The sequence below is a fragment of the Saccopteryx bilineata genome, chromosome 2, assembly GCF_036850765.1.
Source record: "Saccopteryx bilineata isolate mSacBil1 chromosome 2, mSacBil1_pri_phased_curated, whole genome shotgun sequence".
NCBI classification, from domain to species: domain Eukaryota; kingdom Metazoa; phylum Chordata; class Mammalia; order Chiroptera; family Emballonuridae; genus Saccopteryx; species Saccopteryx bilineata.
In genome coordinates this window covers 330,201,338-330,226,986 of record NC_089491.1, presented here as the reverse complement: position 1 = coordinate 330,226,986, position 25,649 = coordinate 330,201,338, and the positions used below count along the sequence as shown (strand labels likewise).

Sequence of the window (25,649 nt, the reverse complement as noted above, 5' to 3'; positions counted from 1 at the left end):
AATATTCCAGATGATGATGAATTTAAAAAAAACAGGCAACCGCCTAATCTGTTTTCCATTGTTTAAAACTATTCACTATAAAGGTTTTAAAATGTGCCTAATTTTGATCTCTTACAAAAGAAATTTTTAAAAAGAGGGAAAATGAGAGAAAAATATCAGCCTAACAAATCGCTATATGCTACTGTGCCCTCCATACCTTAGAGCTGGACCATGGATTTTCAAACCAAACCATCAACACATTTTGTTACTCTAAGATTACCTAGAAATAAGTTTCTCTTCTTGAGTGTCATTGTGGGCTCTTTCAGGACATATTCTCATGGTATAAAATGTAGGGCATGTAAAAACGAAGGATTCTAAACTTGAGAAATAAACCCCTACTTCTACAGTGTTAATAAGCTGACAGAACCTTTTTGATTAATCTAGGCTTCGTGTGTGTTAATTTCCAGCAAATCTTTTCCTCTTATTTTTTATTTCCCCTCTATATTTGCTTCCTTGTTTTTAAAGATTTTTTTTGTTTTGTTTTTGTGATGGGTATTAGACCACACAGGCAAAAAAGAGTGACATCTCTTCTGAGAACCAGGCACCCCTTTTGGCTTTGGGATGGTTCCTCCTCAATTTTTATCTCTTCCCCACCTCTACAGAGAAACCTGAAGAACCCACCATCTTCTTAGGCAACGTGATTCCTAAATGGATGTCTTAGGGTCTTGGTGTTTCCCTCAAAGCTTGTCAGAGAAACTTTCTGAATTAACATTAATGTTTATGAATACAGTTTTTTCTCCCTATATCAGCATATATCTTTGGTGTAACTTAATCAGAAGTTATCTCTGTTGTGACAGCTGACCTTAACCCTGTTCCTTTTATACACTATGTGCCACCTAGGTGTCACATGGCATGGTCCAAAACAGAAGGATGACCCATTCTTCATAATGAAATCTTGGCCCTTCTTGCTTAGTCCATGTCTTTCTTCACATATTTGGGTCCCTTGTTATGCTAACTTGGCTTTCAGGCTTTTATTTTCTCTTCCCAGACATTCGCTCCCCACAGTGTATGGTTTGTCCACCAGGATTCCTCTCTTTTCGCTGCATTTGTTTGAAAAAAATGAAATTTGCACTTCTGGGGCTTATCATTTATTAGTGAGAGTCTCATTTTAACTCTTCTTAAAATTGATAATTTTTACATTGTAGATTTTATATCAAAATTCTTCTTTGCACTTTACAAAATGACAACTTGTAATAGTTATTACATTGTTAGTCTTGAAGAAACTTTCATGCTGCTTTAATAAACAGAAAAAAAACCCCACAGTAATAGATTGTTTTGACATATATGATGTCAGTGCCTTATCTAGTTGATTCAACCCCCCCTTTTTTTTTTGTCTTATCCTAAATTTCAGAATTTTCATGTTCAATTTTCTTAATTAGTAGGACAAACGAATTGCTAATGTGAGGGAAAATAGAACAGGCTCTTGAGCCATATGCATCCCCAGCTCTGCCACTAATTAGGAGACTGAAGAAGAAACAAGATTGAAATTTACTTGAATGTGTAAGAAGTGTGTAAGCGCTACAGAAATGAGAATAATCACAATAAAAAGTTACAGACAGTTCTATTAGATGTCTTCATTGCACTAGAAAATGAACATTTATAGATTAAACAGAGGAAAAGAAAAAACTTTAAAAGATTAAGGTGATACTAGATAAGAGGAAAACTAAGAACATGTGGTAGCAAAATTAAAACACCTTAAAAATGATGAGAAAGAAAGACTAAAAAGTGTCCTTTTGGTTTAGCAACAAAAAGGAGTTCAGTGATCTTGACAGGCAGTTTCAATATAGGGAGGTGGTGAGACAGAGAGGTGGAAGCCACAGATAGAGAACTATTTTGTTGTTAACATTTTTTTATTCAACAAATAATTAGCCCCCACAATGTACCAGTCACAGCAGAAGCTTTATGAAAATATTAGTAAATAATTCTGCCTTTAGTAAGCATAGGCTGTGGAAGAATGTGCTTAAATGCTGATGGAAAAGAATAAGAAGGAATAGCCTAACCAGACGGTGGCGCAGTGGATAGAGAGTCGGACTGGGACACAGAGGATCCAGGTTAGAAACTGAGGTCGCTGGCTTGAGTGTGGGCTCACCAGCTAGAGGGCGGGGTCTCTGGCTTGAGCATGGGATCATAGACATGACTCCATGGTCGCTGTCTTGAGCCCAAGGTCGCTGGCTTGATGAAGGGGCTACTCGGTCTGCCATAGCCTCCAACCACCCTTTCCGTCAAGGCACATATGAGAAAGCAATCAGTGGACAACTAAGGTGCCACCAGGAAGAATCGATGCTTCTCAGCTCTCTCCCTGTCTGTCCCTACCTGTCCCTCTCTATTTCTCTCTCTCTCTGTCTCTACAACAAACAAACAAAAAGAATAAGAAGGAAGAATTTAATATATGTTGAGAGAAGATAACTGATGACAGGTGTATGAAAGTATCAAGATCCCAAGTGGAGGAACTTGCTTAGGAAGAACAGTTATTTCTGAGCTGAGTGAGACTAATGTAGGGAGAGGAGTATCTAAGCTTCACTTAGCATAGTTGTTTTCAAACAAAACAAAACAAAAAAAATACTGCCACTGCTTGTTTATTCAGACTATTTGAAGGAGGATAGGCTAACATCAAATGTTCCCTGCTGAAAAAAACTTACTTCCTCTTGCAAATATGTATCCACACAGATATTTTAGTTCAAATTAGCCTTGAATATATCTATGTAATTCTTTTTATTTTAATTTTTTATTTATTGATTTTAGAGAGAGAGATGGAGGGCAGAGAAAGAGAGACAGGAAAATCATTCTGTTCCTGTATGTGCCCTGACCTGGGATTGAATTGACAACCTCTGCCTACCAAGATGATGCTTTAATCAGCTGAGCTATCTGGCCAGGCTCTATGCAATTCTTTATAATTGTTTTGCACTGGGTGGTTTCACTTAACTGAAATGATCGGTGACATGAATCATAATTTAGCAGAGGATTTACATTTAAGAGGATCTTGTTAAAATTTATGACAGAGACCTTAACCAAGACAGGAATGTGAAGGTCCTGAAGGATGACTTCTCACATTCTATATCTGCTATGAATGCCCCACAGGAAGAACGTAACTTTACAGTTTCTCATTCTATGAAAGAACTTCCTGTTGTCTGGTTTTCTTCTTGCCAGTGGCTTGTCAGGGGGCAGTCCTTCCTCCCTAGTTCCAATACATCCTTTTTTGCTGAAGGAATAATTGGCCCACTTTTTGTTTGAGGTGACCAATGTCTTATTAATTATACCACAAAAATCACAGCCCTATAAATCGGTGAAGAGGTTCATTACTCACTGCTGGAACTACTTTGTAGACAGTACAATGATTGGGTTATTGCTGGGGCGCTGGGGGTGGGGAGGAGAACTAGAGGTTAAAAGAAGTGCCCCGCCCACCGGAGCCTCCAGTCGACCAAACTAAACCTCAAATCCCGCCCTGGCTTGGAGTAGTTTGCAATTGGTCACATGGTTTAGAAATCGGTTCCCGCCTCAGTTGCTGGAGTTTAAGGCTCCGATCGCGGGAAATTGACGAAGGGCGGAGCTAAGGGGAGTGGCTTGAAATCCGGGTGGACGCTGGACCGTCGTCCACTGTTTCTATGGCGCCGTGCCCTGCATGTATCTTGCATTCTGTTCAACTTCCAGGGCATCTTAGACATAGCGAAACATCAAGTTGTTTGTCTTCTGCTGGAGGGCGAGTAGCCATTTAGCCCTAGAGCTCTTGTACGCATGCGTGTGACGTCACACGCGCGCCCGTCTACGCTACGTTCTGCTCTAGAGCGCGGTGAGTCAATTTCTTAGAGGGTTTGGAGTCTGTTACGTGGGCACAAGGTGAACTGGGACCGAACGGGTGTGATAAAGAGGCTGGTTTAATTTAGAACAATTACTGGATACAGTGATGGCAGAGAGACTCTTCATGGTGTCATTATCGTGCGCTTGCTGTGTTCAGCTTCTGGCTTGACGTTTTGGGAGCCGCTTAGTGGAGTCGGTCCAAGTCCCCGCCCTCACGGAGCTCTGCTGGCCCGGGAACGCCTTAGAATTAAGTGTTGACACTACTGCATGTCCCAGTTCAGAGTTTTTAGACTTAAGATCGAACCTACTATGCACAAATTGACATGAGTTTAATAGTCATTTCTTTTCGATTGTATGGGGGTTGGAAGGAGAAAGAAACTGATATTTTGAAGTAATTTGCGTTGGATGTACATTTTGCATACACAATATTAAAACTGTCAAAAGGATTACAAAATGAAACCAAACTTCTTCCTAGGTAGATTGTACATTTTAAAGCACAGTGGTAAGGCTGTTCTTAGACCAGTTTTCACAGATCCTAAAACTGACTTTTAGAGGTACTTTTTAATAAAACTAAATAGAAGAGGGTTAAGTTTGAATACCTTAGAAGAATGCGTTTATTGATGAAATAAAATATAGCATAACCCATTCGCCTGCCCTCATGTTTCTCCCCAGCAGTGATAATTAATTTAAAAAGCAAGCCTAAGTCAAAGAATCTTAAAGAATACAGTTTGTATAAAACACTGGTCTTTGTGTTTTCAGCAGCAAGATACCAACTTCCCTGACTGAATTTGCTCTGGACAGCACTGTAAAGTGGATCAGATATGCCACTTGAATTAATAAAAGAAGTCAGTGGGGTGCCTGAAATTGAGCCGCTAGTTAAACTACACAAAGTAGATTTTAGGTCTCTACAGCTAGGTTGTGATTATAGCAAGAAATATATCCAGGTAAGAATTTTCATAATTCAAAATAGTCATCTTTTGTTTTTAGCAGTTATACTGTCATGTGGCTAGGTGTGGTTTTTCTTTGAATTTCTCCTGCTTCTTGGCAACTGAGCTACTTGAATCCATTAAATCAATGTTTTTCATCCAAAGTCGGGGAAATTATTGGCTAATTTTCCTTGGTGTTCTTTCCTTCCCACATTATTACTCTCTTCTCCTGTTTGTTGTTGTCCCAAGGATCTCTTGAGGTCCTGTCCCTTTTTTGTCTGTGTTGTTTTCTTTTTTGCTGGAGCAATATTTTTAGCAACTCATTACAATAAGTTAGATGAATTTTTCTTAAAAATGTCAGGCAGCATTTGCCATTTATCTCATGTACACAAGTGCTTACTCCCCATCACCCATTGGAGGTCTTCCCTCTCCTTAGGTTTCTGGCTAAGTGTTGCCTTTTGACCTCAAATCACGTGCCTCCCATCTCATTGGAGATACTTCTTTTTTCCTAGATTTCCGGTTATTTAGTTGCCTTCTGACTTCAACTCTGGTGGGTCAAGAAAAAATTTGAATATATGTATCATCCAACATTTTCTTGTTCTTTCCAGCTTCCTATCTCCAAAGAGGAACTATTTCCCTTTACCTTTGACTGAATCATTATGTAGTGCTGATAGTCATTTTTTTTCCTGATTCTTATCTTTTAAGTAAAATTGATTTATGAACATTACTGTTAATTTTTTGTTTTTGTTGTCTGTATCAAAGTCTGGAATGTTAGTTTGGGAGATACGGATTAGAGCAGGGGTCTCAAACTCAACTCAGCATGTGGGCCACAGAGCAAGATCACAGCCGTTCAGCGGGCCACACTAGGTCTACAAAAGGCAACTGTTACGCAACACTTTTCTCACTGCAGTTGAAAACAAAAAAAAAATCAGTACAACAAGCACAATCGTACATGCAGTTTACTCAGTGTCACAAAACGACCAGAAACTGTAGTTCGCATCACAACTGCTGTTAACTAAGCTAATATCTAGCTAGGATGCTAGAGAAATGAAAAATACAAGTAGGCCCCTAGGCTTACTTAATTTTATCCAAAATATTTTGAACTTCGTGGATTAGTCTGCGGGCCGCACAAAATTGTTCGGGCTGCGAGTTTGAGACCCCTGGATTAGAGGATCTATTGTTAAACTTTATTAAATAAATGATATTTCTCTGTGGAAGTTTTCAAAGAGCCCTGTAATATATTTGCTCATGAAATAATTAAATTTTAGAGCCAGAAGAAATTATAGAAAGTATCCAGATTAAATACTTTTTTATGAGACTCTAATTAGAGTTAGTTACAGAAATAGAACAAAGACTAAACTTCATTTATGCCTAGTCCATTGATTTGTCCATAATGTCCTTATTTATGAGATTATCACTTTGTATTTCAAAGTTTCTCCTTAATCAGGTTTAATTTCTAGGAGCAAACTCTTAATCTTTTCCTTTGGAAAATTATTTTACAGGCTAAAATAAAGCTGAATTGAGCTAGTTTATCTTTATACATAAAATGAGGAGTTCATAATATTTAACTAATAAGATTAAGAAAATTAAATTATGAACCAAAAATGTTTTTAGGCCCTTTCATTTTTCTCTAGATAAATCATTTCATGTCTTAAAAATACTGACTTGCCTGACCTGTGGTGGCGCAGTGGATCAAGTATCGACCTGGAAATGCTGAGGTCGCCGGTTCGAAACCCTGGGCTTGCCTGGTCAAGGCACATATGGGAGTTAATGCTTCCAGCTCCTCCCCCCCCCCTTCTCTCTCTCTCTCTCTCTCTCTCTCTCTCTCTCTCTCTCTCTCTGACACTCCTCTCTAAAATGAATAAATAAAAAAAAAATACTGACTTGAGCATAGTTCTTTAATTTCTTAAAAGATAAAAATATGCTTTTAAAAATATGATTCTAATTTTTACTTGTATCTGGTGTTATAAATTTTTTTGGCTTTTCTATGTAACTCTTTTTCTCTCATTTCAGGGAAAACTTTCATGTATCTCTTCTTTAACTTATGGTGGAAACAGAACACCTATCTTGAAGGTTGGACTACAAGGTATGTAATATAGGACCATTTCTGTTTAACTTTTTGCCTATAAGCTACAAATGGGTAACTTTGTATATAAATATGCACACATACTTACCTACACACAGAAGCACAACTTTATTTATACAATGATATAATTGAGTCTTAGCATTTGCCCCTGCTGCAGTTACAGGAAGTGACTTGTAGAGAATGAAGATAATGGAGATTCTTGCCCAAAGCCCAGAAGATACAAATAAGGGTTACTTGTTGAGTCTTGATTTCTTAATGCCCAAGTTATTTTTATTTTCAAAATTACAGATAGCTTTGTCTTTAATACACACACAGCTCTTTTATTCTTGAGTATGTAGGTGCTGGGGAAGAAGACCACACTTGTCTAAATTAAAACTTAATACACCAATAGCTGTAGATTACTAGAAGCTCAGTAAAAATGAAATTTGTGGAGTGATAATGTTATATTACATAAATATTGAATAATTAAACCTTACTCAGTTTCTTTTTATTGTAAACATGGGAAAATGAATAGAAAGTGGCACTAGGTGATGTTAATGTGATATTTATAGAAATTTCAAAACATGTTCTAGTTGAAACTTTTTATAATTTTGGGTTTTATGCCCAGTAGCCTTCTGTTCATTATTTTTGAAAATAAGGTATTATAGTAAACGAAAAGTGAATTATAAACATTTTAATTAGTCTTGATTATTATATTTTAAAGTAACTATTGTTTTTAGAACGTAGTTGCCACCAGTTTTCTTGTGTATATAAAACTGCTATATCTAATGAGTGTTTTTCTGTGTGTGTGTGTATGTGTGTGTTTTTCTCTAGAACAAGAAAATTCAGATTCAGAGAGTAACGCGATCAATGTATTATTTTTTGGAAAATTAGCAAAGGACTGTGCAAAAGTTTTCTCTGAAGGGGTAAAATATTTTCATACTACTTTATTGTTTTAGAAGTAGATTAATATTAATTCATTTTTCTCATCCCTGTAAGATTTAGTTCTGAAAGAGAGAATAGAGTAGTGCCTTCTTGGAAATTGGGAGATCTGGATTTTTGTCTTGATCTACAACTAATTAGCTGTATGTGACCTTAGGCTATTCATTTATTCTCTCTGGCCCTAATTTTTTGAAAAAGGAAGGCCCTTTTCAGTTATTACAATGCTAACGTGATGTAAGTTTTATAGTAGTTGTACGGTGTATTTTACTTAAGATTTAATGAAGGTATTCTTTCTGTGTATATTTATTCTTATTCATATGTTCAATCATCCATTTGGTTGTCTAAACATTTGTTTAATGTTTTCTGTCTTCTATACTAGATGTCAGAGACAATTTAACTGAGTAAGACAGTTATAGACCTTGCCATGATGGAGAAGAGTGAAATTAAATAACTGTTAGGAAATTATTTTACTTAGATGTAATATTTAATAACCAAGAAGACTAAGCAGCAGAATGAGAAAAATAGCAGAAAGAATGAGCCCAAGGGTACCGGGAGAACAAATAGAAAGAACAGCATGTTTAAAGGTCCTGAGTGAGGACGCTAGAATGCTAAAGAATTAGGAGAAGGTGTAACTCCAGAATGAGTCGCACAGTATGTGGCTGGTGGGATGGGTGGGCATCAGATTACATAGTGATTTGTAGGCCATTTAAAGATGTTGGTTTTTGTGATATTAGCATATACTACTTCCAATTATGTCCTTGTTGTTACATGATCCAAGCAATGCTAACACTCACGAAACCCATTTTTTATATTAGAGAAACATTTTTTGCCAATCACTACACTATCAGTGACGTCAGATCCCTGTTCTGAACAGTGTTTTACAATATGATAAGCTACTAAGATTTGTAAGATCAGCCTGACCAGGTAGTGGCGCAATGGATAGAGTATTGGATTGAGACGTGGAGGACCCATGTTCAAAGCCCCGAGGTCTCCAGCTTGAGCCCAAGGTCGCTGGCTTGAGCAAAGGATCACTTGGTCTGCTGTAGCCCCCCTGGTCAAGGCACATGTGAGAGAGCAATGAACAACTAAGGTGCTGCAACAAAGAATTGATGCTTCTCATCTCTCTCCCTTTCTGACTGTCCCTATCTGTCCCTCTATCTGTCTCTGTCTTTGTCTCTCACACACACACACACACACACACACACACACACACACACAAAGATTTGTAAGGTCAGAATAATGCCTGTTGAAGTCAGATAAGTGTTTTTCTATTAGGATTATCAATTGTTTTATATTGTCTGTACCCTTTTCCTGCTCACTAAGTGTAATAACATGAGAGTTATTAATATATTGTCCACTAAAAATAAGCAAATTAATACCTTGTGGTTTACATTTTTGTTATTTACCTATTTTCTTTTTATTTTCACAGATGATTGTATTCTTCATTAAGATATATTAGCATGTAAAAACCATATTTGTTAATGTACAAATAAGTTTTCTGATTATTTTGCCTTGCCATTGTTGACTTTTCAAGAAAACTAATTTATGATGAAAAGGCCTGTACTGATTTTATTCATTTTCCTTGAGATTGGTTTGCAATAGAAATATTTCTGTTTGCTAAGCTAAACATGAAATTGTTTTTATGACAAGGGTTTACTTACTCTAAGAGGTACAGTGACACGTTAGTACAGACACAAAGGGAAATGACGCCCAAATATCCTCCTAAGTTAGTTTAAGAGTTCAGTTAGACCAGATATGTTTTTGCATTTATGATATTCATGCACATATATTGATAAAGCCTTTTCACTTTGAGCAGTGTGGTATTCTACTCAGGCTTGCTTCCTAATACTTTTTTAGCAGATTGAGAAAACATCTACTCTGATATAGCAGTATATACTCTTAGCATTGAACTATGTAATAATGCACATTAAATCTAATTTTCAACTCAGTCTAATGAGTGTTTATATAAGCTAATACTGCCTATTATATATTTATCTTTCTTATCCTCTGTGTATGTGAATTAATTTAAAAGCCATTATGATTTATAAATTCATAGGAACTGACTCCTAAGAGCCATCTTTTTCTCCTTTGTTTAGCTCTGTGCTTCAGTTTTTACCAGTATAATTTATTCAACAAATATTTGTTGAGCACTGACTTTGAACAGAATGGCAGCCTCTTCCACTCACTTGTATGGGATGTACAGATTAATAATACATTATTCTTAGTCCCAAGGAGCTTAATGAGTTTTAAGGGCATTAAAAACATTAAAAAACTTTATGAATAACACACAAAGTAAAAAATATCAAAATGCTGCATAGGAGAGTTCAGAGGAAAAAAGAATTATTTTCTGAAAGAGGGACAAAAATCTTAGCCACACCTCAGAAGAAAGAAGTATTTATAGCCCAGACTTTAAAACAGATAGGAATAAGATAAATAAATAAATCAGTATGTATGTATGTATGTATGTATTGATATGTACTGCTATGTATGTATGTAAAGCAGCAAGACAGAACTTGTTGAGTGTGTATGTTTGAGTATTTGGAAAATAAGGATTTTTTTTGAAGTCCCACTAAATAAATAAAAGATTCCAAGTGATTTAGCTCATATATTCCTGGTCCACGAAGTGGGATGCTTTACCCCTTTATGGCTGTATTGCTGATACCCTTTTAGAAGGGGTGGTAGGCTCACTCTTACATTCAGAAAGCATTAAACAAGTTTAGGTTGACCAGTTTTCCATTTTATAGAAATGATTTCTGTTTTTAAATAAGGATTTGTAGCATTCACAATTACAAATATTTTGGTAATTAAAACCTTTTTTTTATGTAGGACATGATTGCATTGGCTGGATTTATTGTTTTGCCTTCATCTACGAGCAAAGATGGTGAACATAGCTTAGTTTTGAAAGCATTTGAGGACTTAAAATCAACTGTTTATGTAAGTGTATAACTGTTTCTGCTCATGGTATGAATGAGCTAAGGTGATAGACTAGAAATTGGATTTCTGTAAATCTTCATGTAAACTGTTTAGTCTGAATTATTTTAATATTTTAAGTTTTAAAAATAGAAATTCTTTTTTTGGCTATATGTTTAGATGACTCCCGATAGAAAACAAAATTCCCTTAAAAATATTTAGTGAACTTCACTGACACTCTGGATTTGATCATTCTTTGCAGTTATACTGTATTCCTCTTTTGAGGATCCATTTGATATAAGCTTCAATTGATCAAGTGCCCCTTTTTAGGTAAAACTGATTTCCTCCTATTTTATTCTTAATGAAGGTGCTCATCCTCTTTCTCTTCACCTTTTCCTTTCTCCGTCCCTACCCCCCACCCCAGCACATACATTTGGAAACTACCTGTTTAAGGAAGGCTGTCAGGTAGAGTTGAGTCAAGCCATGTGCTTGCAAAGGCCAATGTTTGCCTGTTTTTTCCAGCATGCACAAGGGCATGTTGGGGTTAGGGGTTTCCCTCTGATATTAAAATTAATGAAGTAGACGGAACCTTAGCTTAGACAACTTTGCACATGTCACTCTTAATTTGTAAGCCATAAATTTATGATATTTGAATATTTTATACAGATAAGTTTGTAGTGTTACTGCAATTAAAGAACTGTAATAACATTGGAAGTCATTTGTTTATGAATAAGCCCTTTCTTTTTTTTTTTCAGGTTTATGTTAAATCTGTAGTAGATTTTCCTACAGAGTCATTGTCTTTGGTAAGATATTTGTTTAATTTAGAATATATATATACACTCCCCCACGTATATATATATGTAGATACACACACATGTATATATATGAATGTTTTGACCCACTTTATAGTCTGATTTTGAAGTAGTATTAACATAATACTATGAATAGTGGGAAAACGTAATCTCTACTTCTGTGATATTGATGTTACATTCAAGTTATATATTTACCTACTAATTAATATCTGGTTATTCTGTTGTCTGAAATATTTTGCATAAACTATATGCATAACAAAACTAAAATGGAGAAAAGTTTTATTGCGTGAACACATTGGGATTTCTACTACTTTTAAACTTCAGACAATTGTATTTCCTTTGTTTTTATCAGCTTGTGTTTAAACACATTATTAATTATAAGTAGCTTATTATACTTGTCACACATTTTACTCTTTATCATTTTTTTCAGTATTTTATAAAATTTTGTTATCTCAGTAATAAGAAGGTTCCTGTTTTTAAAGGTGAGCTACTTACAGTTGAGTGAAACCAGAAAGAAGCTAAAAGATTGATAGTTTACTATAAAATTCATGTTCTACTGTGTTCTTAAGCCTTTAGTTTCTAATAGACAAATGGAGTCCAGAGATTTTGTTTCTAGTTGATGATGACTACTAGATACAGGTTTTAAATTCTGAATAATTCTATAATGGTATCATTTGAATTTGTGTGTTAGGGAAAGTGTGGCTAATAAAGGATTGCTGTACTTTTAAAAAAAAAAGTGAAGTAACCTTGGATATTAGTATTTCTCAGAATTATTATGACTAGGTCAGCTTCAAATATTTGACACACCCAGGAACACATAAAGTAAAGCAAAGGTAAATGAAGGAGCTCTAAACTTGACAAAAACGGTTTTTCGGAAAGTCCTAGTATTCTGAGCTATTAGAGTCTCACTCAGATGCTCTCTGTACACATAGACTGGCTTATTTACCTGGAAAGCCAAGTTATAGTTAAGTTGTTTATTGGTCACAAATTAACAAGTGCATTATGTGAGTGACTAGTGATGGTGGTCCTTGAGCTGGGCTGGCGTTCCCCATTCATCTCTACATTAGGGAGATATTTATTAAGGTAATTTATTGGCTGGGTGATGTCTGAACCCTTTTGTGGAGTGTTTGACTAATATTCAGGCATATCCTTGTCAATCACTTACTTTTCTTTGCAAACTTATGTACAATTATTTTCAGAAAACTTTTTTTCCCTTATTACCATTTTTAATGTCTTTATATCATTTACAATAAAAACCTTTATGTAGGCCTAAGTAAAATCTTTATAGCAGTCCAGGAAAAAAATGAAAAGAAATATATCCCACAAGTTCTGAAGTGATATTACTTAACAAGGTTAAAAACCAGAACCAAATTCTCTTAAACATTATTTCTTAGACTTATGTACAAATTATGCCATTTATAATGAGTTATTTGTTAGAAAAACTAATACTAGTGGTTTCTATAGCAACATTTTAAGCTGTACATTTTCTTCAGGCTTCAGCCTCTTTTTTTTTTTTGTATTCAGTGAGAGAAGGGGAGGCAGAGAGACAGACACTTGCATGCGCCCCAATCGGCATCCACCTGGCAAGCCCACTAGGGAGTGATGCTCTGTCCATCTAGGATGTTGCTCTGTTGCTTAGCAGCCAAGCTCTTCTTTAGTGCCTGGGGCAGAGGCCACGGAGCCATCATCAGTGCCCAGAGCCAACTCATTCCAATCAAGTCATGACTACAGGAGGGGGAGAGTGAGAGAGAGAGAGAGAAACAGGAAGGGGAGGGTGGAGAAGCCGACAGCCACTTCTCCTGTGTGCCCTGTCCAGGAATCAAACCCGGGATATCCACATGCTGGGTTGACGCTCTGCCACTGAGCCAATGGCCAGGGCCTTCAGCCTCTTTTTAGACACTTAAAGGGAAAAAAATGCAGTCAGATGACTCATCATTGCTCATAACATGATTCTACAATGTAAATATTTAACATTGATACAGTTACTGTCTTTCTTCAGGTTCCAGCCACACGCTACACATACACACGCCTGGATGAACTCAAGGGGGGCATGATTGTCAATGTCTACGGTGTTGTTAAGTTCTTTAAGCCTCCATATCTAAGCAAAGGGACTGGTAGGTATTAAAATTGGTCAAGATTTCAATGGAAACTGCTTTTCAAGATTTCCTGAAACTGCTTTACTGGTTTCAGGAATACAGCTTCTGTACTGTGTCTTAGACGCTTAAGTTTGATTTACACTTGCCCACTAACCCTCATGCAGAAATTTTTTTGCTGTTTTTATTTATTAAATAAGTATGGTCTTTAGATTCTAAAGTATATATGAAGAAAAGAATGCTAAACAGAAAATGACAGCATATGAAAGTATAAAAAATTCTAGAAAACATAGACAAATACAGAATATTATTCTACTATAGCAGTGAACTGTAAATTACTTCTAATTCTGGCCTAAAAGTTAAAAGGCAAAGTGTAAAAAATAATGACCTGTGAACATAAGTTAATATAAAAATATATAAATTGTGGCCCTGGCCAGTTGGCTCAGTGGTAGAACGTCGGCCTGGCGTGCGGAAGTCCCGGCCAGGGACACAGGAGAGGCACCCATCTGCTTCTCCACCCCTCCCCCTCTCCTTACTCTCTGTCTCTCTCTTCCCCTCCTGCAGCCAAGGCTCCATTGGAGCAAAGATGGCCCGGGCACTGGGGATGGCTCCATGGCCTCTGCCTCAGGCGCTAGAGTGGCTCTGGTCGCAAAGAGCGATGCCCCAGATGGGCAGAGCATCGGCCGCTGGTGGCGTGCCCGGTGGATCCCGGTCGGGCGCATGCGGGAGTCTGTCTGACTGCCTCCCCGTTTCCAGCTTCAGAAAAATACAAAAAAAAAAAAAAAAAAAAAAAAAATATATATATATATATATATATATATATATATATATATATAAAATTGAGGCATCAGTAATGTAAAATGTATATGTAGAGGGTGTAAAAGTGTCAAGTTTTTGTATGTGATAGAAATTTATTTTTTATCAGCTTAAGACACTTTGTTATAACTGTAAGGGGTTTTATGTAAGCTTGGTAACCACCAACAAAATACCTATAGGAGATACACAAAAGAAAATGAGAAAGGAACCAGGCAAACACAAGGGAAGACTATACCAGAGGAAACCAGGGACAAAAGAGCTACCAGACAGACAGAAGACAGTTAACAAATTGGCAGTAGTAAGTTCTTCCTGTCACTGAATACTTTAAATGTAAAAGGATTAAACTAACCTGACCAGGTGGTGGTGCAGTGGCTAGAATGTCAACCTGGGATGCTGAGGATTCAGGTTTGAAACGCAAGGTGACCAGCTTGAGTGCGGGCTCATAGACATGACTCTACGGTCTGTGGCTTGAGCCCAAAGGTTGCTGGCTTAAGCCCAAGGTTGGTGGCTTGAGCAAGGGGTCACTGACTCAGCTGGAGCCCCAGGTCGTGGCACATACTGGAAAGCAATCAATGAATAGCTAAGGTGCCACAACTATGAGTTGATGCTTCTCACCTCTCTCCCTTCCCGTCCCTGTCTGTCCCTGTCTGTATCTGTCTCCCTCTCTCTCTAAAATTGAATGAATGAATGAAGTAATAAAAAGGATTAAACTACCCAGTGCTATAGTGGATAAAAATGGAGGTGAAACAGCTTTCAAATGGCAGTATTTTTTGTAGATTATATAATTTATGCACAGATGCTGCTTTGATTCAAGACCTAGCTTAAATGTACTACCAGCTTTTTCTTGTAATAAAACTCCAAGGTAATTTACACTTAATCAAACTGATGAAATTAAGTGAATTGCTCAAGATTACAGAACATAGGGCTTAATATATCATTTTATATCTTTTTCCATATTTATATCAAGTTACATGAAGTATTACCTAAGTGTGAAAGTAGTGAAATACTTTTGTCAAGAGTTTATGAAGTCTCACTAATGCATTGAAGTCAATACTTTATCACCAACTTGACTATATTTTTAGAGATTATGAACTCTTTAGGTGAAGTAAAAATACTGACTTATTAAAGGTCTTTTGACTGTCCCAACCTTTCCTGCTGATGTTACCCATCAGAAAATAGACTATTAAATTACCTCCTTAGCTTTTAACATTAATAAAATATGAATTTATAAGTTGTCTCTAATAAGAACTAAAGTTATTTTTTCTTCATTTGGGAATAAGCAAAAAAAATTTTAATTTTATGTAGTCTTCATTGAAAGATTATATAAGTATGTATGGTATTTCTCCATGTATAAGACACACTCTTTTTTGAAAAATTTCAGGTCTAAAAACTGGGTGTGTCTTGTACAGTGATTTTAAATTTTTTCCCTACATTTCTCACTTTTTCACGCAGATGAGGAATTGTATGGATTTTATGATGAATAAAACTTCAGTTCAATAACTTTATGTAATACATTTTTTTTCAAATTTCAGGCCCCAAAATTAAGGTGCATCTTATACATGGGAACATATTATACATGGGGAAATACTGTATGTATTTTGTAGAACACTTCTTGGGGTAGCTAAGTAAAACTTACTTGACTAGTTTGCCTTTTCAGTGTTTGTTGAAATGGGTAGCTTGTTTTCCAGTCATGTCATGGGTCTAATACTAATGGAATAAACCCGAAAGTTAATATTGTATTTAGATTGCTATTTGCCTTTATTATTCCTGAGAGCAAATTATTACACAGACTTTTTAAATGCCACTTGTTTCTTAAATCTGAACTTTTATTTCCCTCTTTTATAAATATATACATATTTAAATATAAAAAGAAAGTATATAAATAGTATCTTATTTTGAAACTTCACTATTTTATAGATAACCTTAGGAGGGTCTAAGAACATCCTTATGTTTAGTTATGCTATTCTAGAGAGCTTGTTTTGCAGCTGATACATGATTTTTTGAAAAATATTGCCATTGTGAGTCTTGTCTAGGCCTACCGCTCGGTAATTGAATAGAACTGATGTGTGTGCATGTGCACCTGAGCACCTGCAAAGAAAATACTTATAAAGTTAGACTTAATATACTAACAAATAAACTTCACAGATAATTTTAAATTCTATTTTTGCAATTTTTGATTTTAAGGAAGTAGTTCTTTAATAATTCTATAATTGACTACACATCTTCATATGTACATATTCATATTTGTTTATACAACTCAGAAATACCCAGAGATAATGTGGTAGCACAAGAAGTTCTTTGCTGAGAGTGGTGACATTATGGAATTGTTCATAATTTGATATAGAAGGGAGAAAACTTGAAAGTAGGAAAAATAATTTGAGATTATAACAATAGTTCAAAATGAGAGCTGTAGAAATGGAGATATAAAAAGTCTGAGAAATCTAGACAAACCCACAGCTAACTTCACACTCAGTGGGCAAAAACTACAAGTTTTTCCTCTAAGATCAGGAAAAGGACAGGGATGTTTGCTTTCACCACTCTTATTCAACATAGACTGGAAGTGCTATCCATAGCAATCAAATAAGAAGAAGTAAAAGGCATCTAAAATGGGAAGGAAGAAATAAAACTGTCCTTATTTGCAGATGACATGATACTGTACATAGGGAGCCCTAAAGATTTTACCAAAAAACTACTAAAACTGAATTTACTAAAGTATTGTGATAAAAAATAAATATCCAGAAACTGGTTACATTTTTGTACATTAATAATGAACTGTCAGAAAGGGAAACTAAGAAAACAATCCCATTTACAATTGCATCAAAAAATAATGTAAAATACCTAGGAATAAATTTAACCGAGGTTGTAAATGACCTGTATTTGAAAAATTATAAGACATTGAAGAAATTGAAGGGAATACAAGTAAGTGGAAACATATGCCATGTCTATGAACAGGAAGAATTAGCATTATTAAAATGTCCATACTACCCAAAGCAATCTATAGTACATTGCAAATCATATCAAGACACCAATGCCATATTTCATAGAACGAAAACAAATATTCCAAAAACTTACATGGAACCACAAAAGACCCCGAATAGCCACAGCAATCCTACAAGAAAAGAACAAAGTAGAAGGAATCATGCTACCTAATATTGAATATACTGCAAGGCCATAGTAATCAAAACAGCATGGTACTATCATAAAAACAGACACAGGTCAATGGAACAGAATAGAGATCCCAGAAATAAACCCAGAACTTTATGGTCAATCAATACTTGACACAGGAGGCAAGAACATATAATGGGGTAAAGACAGTCTATTCAATAAATGATGCTGGGAAAATTAGGTACATGCAAAAAAATTAAATCATAGCACCTTCTTACACAAAAATAAACTCAAAATGAGTTAAAGCAGGCATCCCCAAGCTACAGCCTGCGGGCCGCATACGGCCCCCTGAGGCCATTTATCCGGCCCCCGCCGCACTTCCAGAAGGGGCACCTCTTTCATTGGTGGTCAGTGAGAGGAGCACTGTATGTGGCGGCCCTCCAACGGTCTGAGGGACAGTGAACTGGCCCCCTGTGTAAAAGTTTGGGGACCCCTGGGTTAAAGCCTTAAATGTAAGACTTGAAACCATAAATCATTCCAGAAGAAAACATAAGCAGTAAAATCTTGGATATTTCTGATAGCAATATTTTAATATATAGTTCCTTGGACAAGGGAAACAAAAGAAAAAATAAATAAATGGAACTACATCAAACTAAAATATTTTTGCACAGCAAAAGAAACTATCAACAAAATAAAAAGGGAACTCACTGAATGGGAAATCCTATTCAGCAATGATACATGTGATAAGTGGTTAATATCCAAAATTTATAAAGAACTTCTAAAACTCAACATCAAAAAAACAATTAAAAATGGGCAAAGGATCTGAATAGACACTTTTCCAAAAGGGACATAGAGATGGCCAATAGACAGATGAAAAGTTGCTCAATGTCACTAATCAGAGAAATGCAAATTAAGACCAGAATGAGATACCCTCGTCCCTATTAAGAGTGCTTGTCATCAATAAATCAACAAACAAGTGTTAGTACATGCAAAGAAAAATGAAATTACATCAAACTAAAAAGTTATCAGATGTATCATTGATAAATAGGATTCCCCATTCAGTGAGTTCCCTTTTCATTTTGTTGATGGTTTTCCTTTCACTATGAAAAAATGTTTTAGTCGATGTAGTTTCATTTTTTTTTTGCATGTACCAACACTTGTTTGTTGATTTATTGAGGATGAGGAGAAAAGGGAACCTTTGGGCACTGTTAGTGGGAATGCAGACTGGTGCAGCCACAGTGGAAAGCAGTATGGAGTTTCCTCAAAAAATTAAAAATGGACCTGCCTTATGACCCAATGAAGCAGTCCAAGTGCCATCAATAGATAAGTAGATAAAACCAAACAAACAAACAAACAAACGAAAAAACTGGTCCATTTATACAATAGAATACTACTCAGCTATGAAAAAAGATAGAAAATCTCACTTTTCGGGGCAGCGTAGATGGATCTGGAGAGCATTAAGCTAATAGAAATAAACCAAAGATAAGAATCATGATTTCACTCATGTGGAATCTAATGAGTAAAATAAAATAGAAACAGATTCATAGATGAAAAACAGACAGACAGCTGCCAGAAAGGAGGGTGTTATAGTGCTGGGTACAAAGATTAAGAGATTAAGCAAAAACAAACAAAAATTATAGACACAGACAACATGGTGATTTCCAGAGAGGGAATTAGAGGAGGTGGAAGGGGGTTCAGGTAGAATAAATGGTGATAGGAGTCTTGATTTGGAGTGGTGAACACAAAACAATATATAAATGATGTATTGTAGAATTGTACCCCTGAAACCAATATAATTTTATTAACCATTATCACCCCAATAATTAAAAAAAAATGACTCAAAAGGAGACTGTCACCTTTTTTTCAAAAACAAATGTTTGAGAATTATATAATAGCCTCATCTTCATCATCTCCCCTTCCCTGAATGAAAACAAACAAAAAGTATCTTCTGGGTTAATAAAAGAATATAAAATAAGGTTGGAAATAATAAAAAGATTTAAAATTAATTTATGCATTGAAATGTTTCTTATAATCCTTCTCTTGTCCCTCTTTCCTTCTGTCTGTCCTTCAATTCCTCTCTTTCAGTTTTGTTCTGTTTCTGGTAGTTGCTGTTTCCATTTAAATATGTAGGTATGGTTTATTTGGGGTTGTAGACATTTGCCTCCCTTGCTTTTTATATATGCAGTTCATATTTCCAACTTGATCTCTTCCTTGAATGGGAAGTCCAATGGAGACAGTACTTGCATATGGTGTTGATTGCAAGAGTCAGTCCAGGGGGGTGAGGAGAGAGCTATCTGGCTGTGGACCTACTAATGTGATAATGAAGGAGGGATTTAATTCTGGGTGGTAACATCCACTTTAGAAGCATTGCCACTTCCCAGTTAATCAATGAAACTGACAGGAAACAGCCTGTGCTCCCTGAAGTGATGGGATTAAAGACTAAGATACAATGCCTATCTGCATGAAGTCATTTTCACAGGGCGCTGGGGTCAGGATGTGTGGACGCTGAAGTTGTTCCATGTGTAGGCTTTTAATCAGCATTGATTTTGGCTCTGCTTTTCACTTCCACTCTTCATCTCAGTGTCCCCCATCTTTGCTGTAGCCCTTTTATAGTGTGTTCTGGTTTGCAGTCTTCTGTTTTATCCCTTACTCTTACTTTCCCATCTTCCTGAAGAATGTTGATATATTTTTGCCCTTTACTTTCCTTTTCCTTTATCTTCCTTCACTGTTCTGGGTTCATTCTTTTTTATTTTGTATTGTAATTACTAGGCTACTGGGAAGGGCAGGAAACCAACACATTTTTTTTAGTGTGGAATTTTCTGAAACATGTCTATTGAAAGGCAGCATATGTCACAGTTTTACTACCACCAGTATTTGAAGTTACTGCTTTCACAGCAACTCAACTATCATTAAATTTTTTTCCAGTTCAAATTATATAAAATACATTTTGTTCTGGTGTGTGATCTTTTGGAGGTAACTAACAAATCATCATTTTCCTGTTTGAGTTTGTTATTATATAGTTTTTAGCGAATTGTTCATCCATTTGAATTACATATTTACTGTGAAATTCTAAGCTTTTTTTTTACAGGGACAGAGTCAGAGAGAGGGACAGATAGGGGCAGACAGACAGGAAGGGAGATGAGAAGCATAGATTTTTTTTTTTCATTGTGGCACTTGAGTTGTTCATTGATTGCTTTTTCATATGTGCCTTGAAGGGGGGGGGGGCTTCAGCAGACTGAGTAATCCCTTGCTCAAGCCAGCGACCTTGGGCCCAAGCTGGTGAGCTTTTCTCAAACCCGATAAACTCGTGCTCAAGCTGGCAACTTCCAGGTCTTGAACCTGCGTCCTCTGCATCCCAGTCCGATGCTCTATCCACTGTGCCACCACATGGTCAGGCAAAATTCTATACTTTCTAACCAGTTTTCATTGGACCTTTATGCAATACATTGACTTTTCACATTTTTTGCAAATATATTCTAGTCTTTTGCTTTCACTCTACATTTGTTTATTTTCTAAATTAATTTTTTTACTGAATATGTTTATATCTGCATTGTGACTTTTTAACTTTGAAGTAACAAAAAGTTATTGCCACTCCAGATAATTTATATAAAGTAGGATTTTCATTTTTGTTTACCACATTTATTATTTTTTTTGGAACACTTATAACATAATTTTGTAGTACATTTTGAGAGCAAAGAAAATGTCTCTGTGTTTTTATCTTATTCTTAGAAGATTTAATTAAAAGGAGGGATAAAGTCTGTTCAATATTTTGAACTGAGCATATTCTTATTTTGTTAAATCCTTTGAAATACAAAAAGTCAAGTAAAATATTTTTTTTGTTTTCCAGATTATTGTTCGGTTGTTACACTTGTAGACCAGACAAATGTCAAGTTAACCTGCCTGCTCTTTAGTGGAAATTATGAAAGTCTTCCAATAATTTATAAAAGTGGAGATATCGTTCGCTTTCACAGGCTGAAGGTATATTTTTTCTGTCTAAAGTTATATTATTTTGAAGAGAACTTTGTTCACTAAAACTGTATAGTTAGCACTAATTATGTGGTTGCTTTGTTAAAACATGTCGTCAAGCATTTCAAGAGATGAAAAGAAATGTAAGTAGCATCAGACTTCAAATAATTTATATTAGGAAATCTCTTTATTTGAACAAACTGCCTGCCCCCCTCCCACAGAAATATGTTAGAGGCCATGATTCCGACTGATTGTGGTCTGTCTTGCTTCTAAGCATAGACTGATGTTTTAAATGTCTTCCATGTAGAGTTTATACAGAATTTTGTTTTAAAAAGTCTTAGGTCAACAACAACAAAAGTATACAAAGATTGGGAGATTGTATAATTTTTTTCTGTTTGTTGTACTAATTCAAGTACAATGAAAGCATTAAGATGTGAAGTATAAAATCACAATAAGCTGATCATTTATGAGTAATGTGTTAAAATAGGAATAGCTACTTAGGTACTTTTAAAATTATGCTAGCAGTTAAATTAAATATAAGAACACCTTTGATATACTACGCAGCAGTGAAAAAGAAGGAAATCTTACCTTTTGTGATGGCATGGATGGACCTGGAGATTATTATGCTAAGTGAAATAAACCAAGCAGAGAAAGAAAATAATCATATGATCTCACTTAAATGTGGAATCTAATGAACAAAGGGAACGGAGGAACAGAATAGAGACAGAGGTGGGGTCATAGGGAGCAGAGGGACAGCCATCAGAGGGAAGGGGGATGAGGGGATGGGATCAGAGAAAGTGAAGGGATTAGTGAAAATATATACATAACACATACATACAGATAACAGGACAGCAAATCCCAGAGGGAAGGGGGGGAGCTAGCGGGGAAAGGAACAAAGGGGGAATAATAAGGGACACAGGGGTGGGGGTTGTGAGTGTTATATTGAGTTGGACACTTGAATCCATGTTAACTCAATAATAAAATTAATAAAACTTTTTAAAAGACCACCTATGATATAAGAGCAAAGGTATTAAATAGTATATGGTTTTGTAAATCAGCTTTTCAGTACTTGAATAGTTTCAGTCCCATACATTTTAAACACTTTAGTCCCTTTGTCTTTCCTCTTGTTATGTGAGTTTCCATGCAACCCATTCAGTGTGTTGGTTGTCTTTTTCTTCTAATACTTCAGGTTGTTTCCCTTCTGGTCAACATAATGCTTATAAATGAGCACTATGTTCAGATGTATTCTGTTCTTAGATATGGTGGGAATTACCTCTCTTGATCTGTGAATGCCTTTTCCCTAGGAATAGATGAATAATAGACAATATGGGTGTAAAGATAAAGATAGAAATATTGTAGCACTACATTAAGGGTTTATTCAAACTTTACAAAGTAGCTTATTTCTCATATACTGTTGGATTCTGTAATATTTGTATTCATACTGTATACCCTCTCCTGCTAACATCTTTACTTATTTTGTTGTTTAATTGAAGTAGAATATACATCTCTCCATTCATGTTCACAGTATAGTATACTCATATAACTAGTACTCTAGAAACTACCTAGGGTTGTAATTAGCACTTTCTCCACCATCAGGAGTAAGTAGTCCCATAACTTTGAACAACATGTATTAGTTTCATCTGTATTTTTTCTTTATATAAAGGAATTAGACTGTATAGTTTTTGCTTTTTTCTAATGTATGTCTTATGCTTGTGTGATTCAACCTTATTGCTGTAGAGTTTTACTTTGTTCATTTTCATTTCAAATGGTATTCCATGTGAAATGGAAAGTAGGAAGTATGTAACAGAACAATATTGATTCAAAATCGACTTTGCGATGTTAAGGATTTATTCATAGGTAAGAGGAAGTAAATGGAATGCTCATATGCTCAAAATTAGACAAAGGAACAGTAGAAAACAAAATTTTTATAAAGGAAGACAAGATAGTAGCCTTAAATGTAACCATATCGATAATTGCATTTACGTAAATGGACCCAACACTACTTTTGCAAGAAAGAAATAGATTGATAAAAAGCAAGAACCAAATATTTCTCTACAACAGGGGTCGGGAACCTATGGCTCGTGAGCCAGATGTGGCTCTTTTGATGGATGCATCTGGCTCGCAGACAAATCTTTAATAAAAAAAAAATGTTAAAAACATAAAACATTCTCGTGTATCCATTCATTTCCTACCGCTCATGTTCATGGTTGCGGGTGGCTGGAGCCAATCACAGCTGCCCTCTGGGACAACACCAAATTTTTATTGGATAATGCGTAATGTACACGGGTTGTTGTGAGGTCAGGAAGTAAACGTCCCTCCTTTGAATCAAGTAGTCAGCTACTTAATTGCAGAAACCCTTTTGACGAAGAAGATAGCTAAAAGAAAAAAAGATGAGTATTGTACTTTTCGCAGGAATGGACACAAGACTTCGCCTTTGTAGAGAGAGCAGGTTCTGCAGTATGTCTAATACGCAATGATAAAATTGCATCGATGAAACGGTCAAATATAAAGTGGCATTTAGACACACGCCATACTACATTTGCATCGAAATATCCAGTGGGGGACAGCAGGAAGAAAGCATGTCAAGAGCTACTGTGCAGAGTGCAAGCTAGTCAGCAGCAACTCCGTGTTTGGACCCAACAAGGTGACTGGAATTCAGCTAGCTTAGCTGGTGCTTTCGTAATTGTGAGAAAGGGAAAGCCATTCACAGATGGAGAGTATGCCAAAACATTCATGCTTGATGTTGCCAATGAACTTTTTGATGAGTTTTCGGATAAAGACAAGATAATCAAATGAATAAAAGACATGCCTCTGTCGGCAAGAACTGTTCACGATCATACCATCATGATGGCAAATCAATTTGAGGCAACACAAGTGAAGGACATAACTGCAGCACCATTCTTTTCTCTCACTTTGGATGAGTCAACAGACGTAAGCCATTTATCCCAGTTCAGCGTGATTGCAAGGTATGCTGTTGCTGACATACTACGTGAGGAAAGTCTTGCTGTTTTGCCTATGAAAGAGACAACAAGAGGGGAGGATTTATTCAAATGTTTCACTGAGTTCACTAAAGATAAAAATCTACCGATGGATAAACTTATTTCGGTGTGTGCTAATGGTGCTCTGTGCATGGTGGGGAAAAACAGAGGATTCGAAGTGCTTCTTCATGAACATGAAAAGAGACCCACCCTAAGTTTTCACTGCATCCTACATCAGGAGGCGCTTTGTGCTCAGATGTGTGGCGAGCAGCTTGGTGAGGTGATGTCGCTGTTCATTCGGGTGGTCAACTTTATTGTTGCCTGAGGTTTAAATGATCGCCAGTTTAAAACACTGCTGGATGAAGTTGGGAATAATTATCCTGGTCTGCTTCTACACAGCAATGTGCGTTGGTTGTCAGGAGGGTAGGTGCTCAGCCATTTTGCGGCTTGTCTGAGCGAAATCCAGACTTTTCTTGAAATGAAAAACGTTGAACATCCTGAGTTAGCTAACACTGAGTGGCTCCTGAAGTTCTACTCTCTTGTGGATATGACTGAATATCTGAACCAGCTCAACGTGAAAATGCAAGGCATTGGAAATACAGTCTTATCCCTTCAACAAGCAATGTTTGCATTTGAAAAGAAGCTGGAACTCTTCATCACTGACATTGAAACAGGTCGTTTACTACAGTGGTCCCCAACCTTTTTTGGGCCATGGACCGGTTTTATGTCAGAAAAATTTTCATGGACCAGCCTTTAGGGTGGGACGGATAAAATGTATCACGTGACTGAGACAAGTGTCAAGAGTGAGTCTTAGACGGATGTAACAGAGGGAATCTGGTCATTTTTAAAAAATAAAACATTGTTCAGACTTGAGTATAAATAAAATGGAAATAATGTAAGTTATTTATTCTTTCTCTGTGGACCAGTACCAAATGGCCCACAGACCGGTACTAGTCCGCAGCCTGGGGGTTGGGGGCCACTGATTTACTACACTTTGAAAAACTGGGAGAGTTTAAAGATGCATGCACAGCAAGTGACCCTGCTCAACATCTTGATCTCCAGTAGCTAGCAGGCTTCACATCTAATCTCCTGCAGTCATTCAAAGCGCGCTTTGGAGAATTTTGTGAGTACACTCGTCTTTTTAAGTTCATCACCCATGCACATGAGTGTGCAGTGGACAGTGCTGACCTGAGTTACATCCC

The 25,649-nt window shown here is 36.3% G+C and overlaps 1 protein-coding gene across 5 annotated transcripts in view; it reads left to right on the top strand.

The window, feature by feature from the left end:
* The first annotated feature begins 3,578 nt into the window (after positions 1–3,578).
* Positions 3,579–25,649, top strand: part of POT1 (protection of telomeres 1) — a 51,918-nt gene continuing 29,847 nt past the window's right edge. Inside the window, exons 1-8 of one of the 5 annotated variants that reach the window (XM_066262216.1) lie at positions 3,579–3,826; positions 4,594–4,778; positions 6,774–6,846; positions 7,660–7,751; positions 10,594–10,701; positions 11,433–11,480; positions 13,489–13,603; positions 21,351–21,481. In XM_066262216.1, coding sequence (XP_066118313.1) covers positions 4,656–4,778; positions 6,774–6,846; positions 7,660–7,751; positions 10,594–10,701; positions 11,433–11,480; positions 13,489–13,603; positions 21,351–21,481 — 690 coding nt within the window. In that variant the 5' untranslated portion in view covers positions 3,579–3,826; positions 4,594–4,655. Of the gene's footprint in view, positions 3,827–3,853; positions 3,874–4,593; positions 4,779–6,773; positions 6,847–7,659; positions 7,752–10,593; positions 10,702–11,432; positions 11,481–13,488; positions 13,604–21,350; positions 21,482–25,649 lie in introns of those variants that run through there. The other 4 variants (XM_066262214.1, XM_066262212.1, XM_066262215.1 and 1 more) reach the window with 4 other exon arrangements.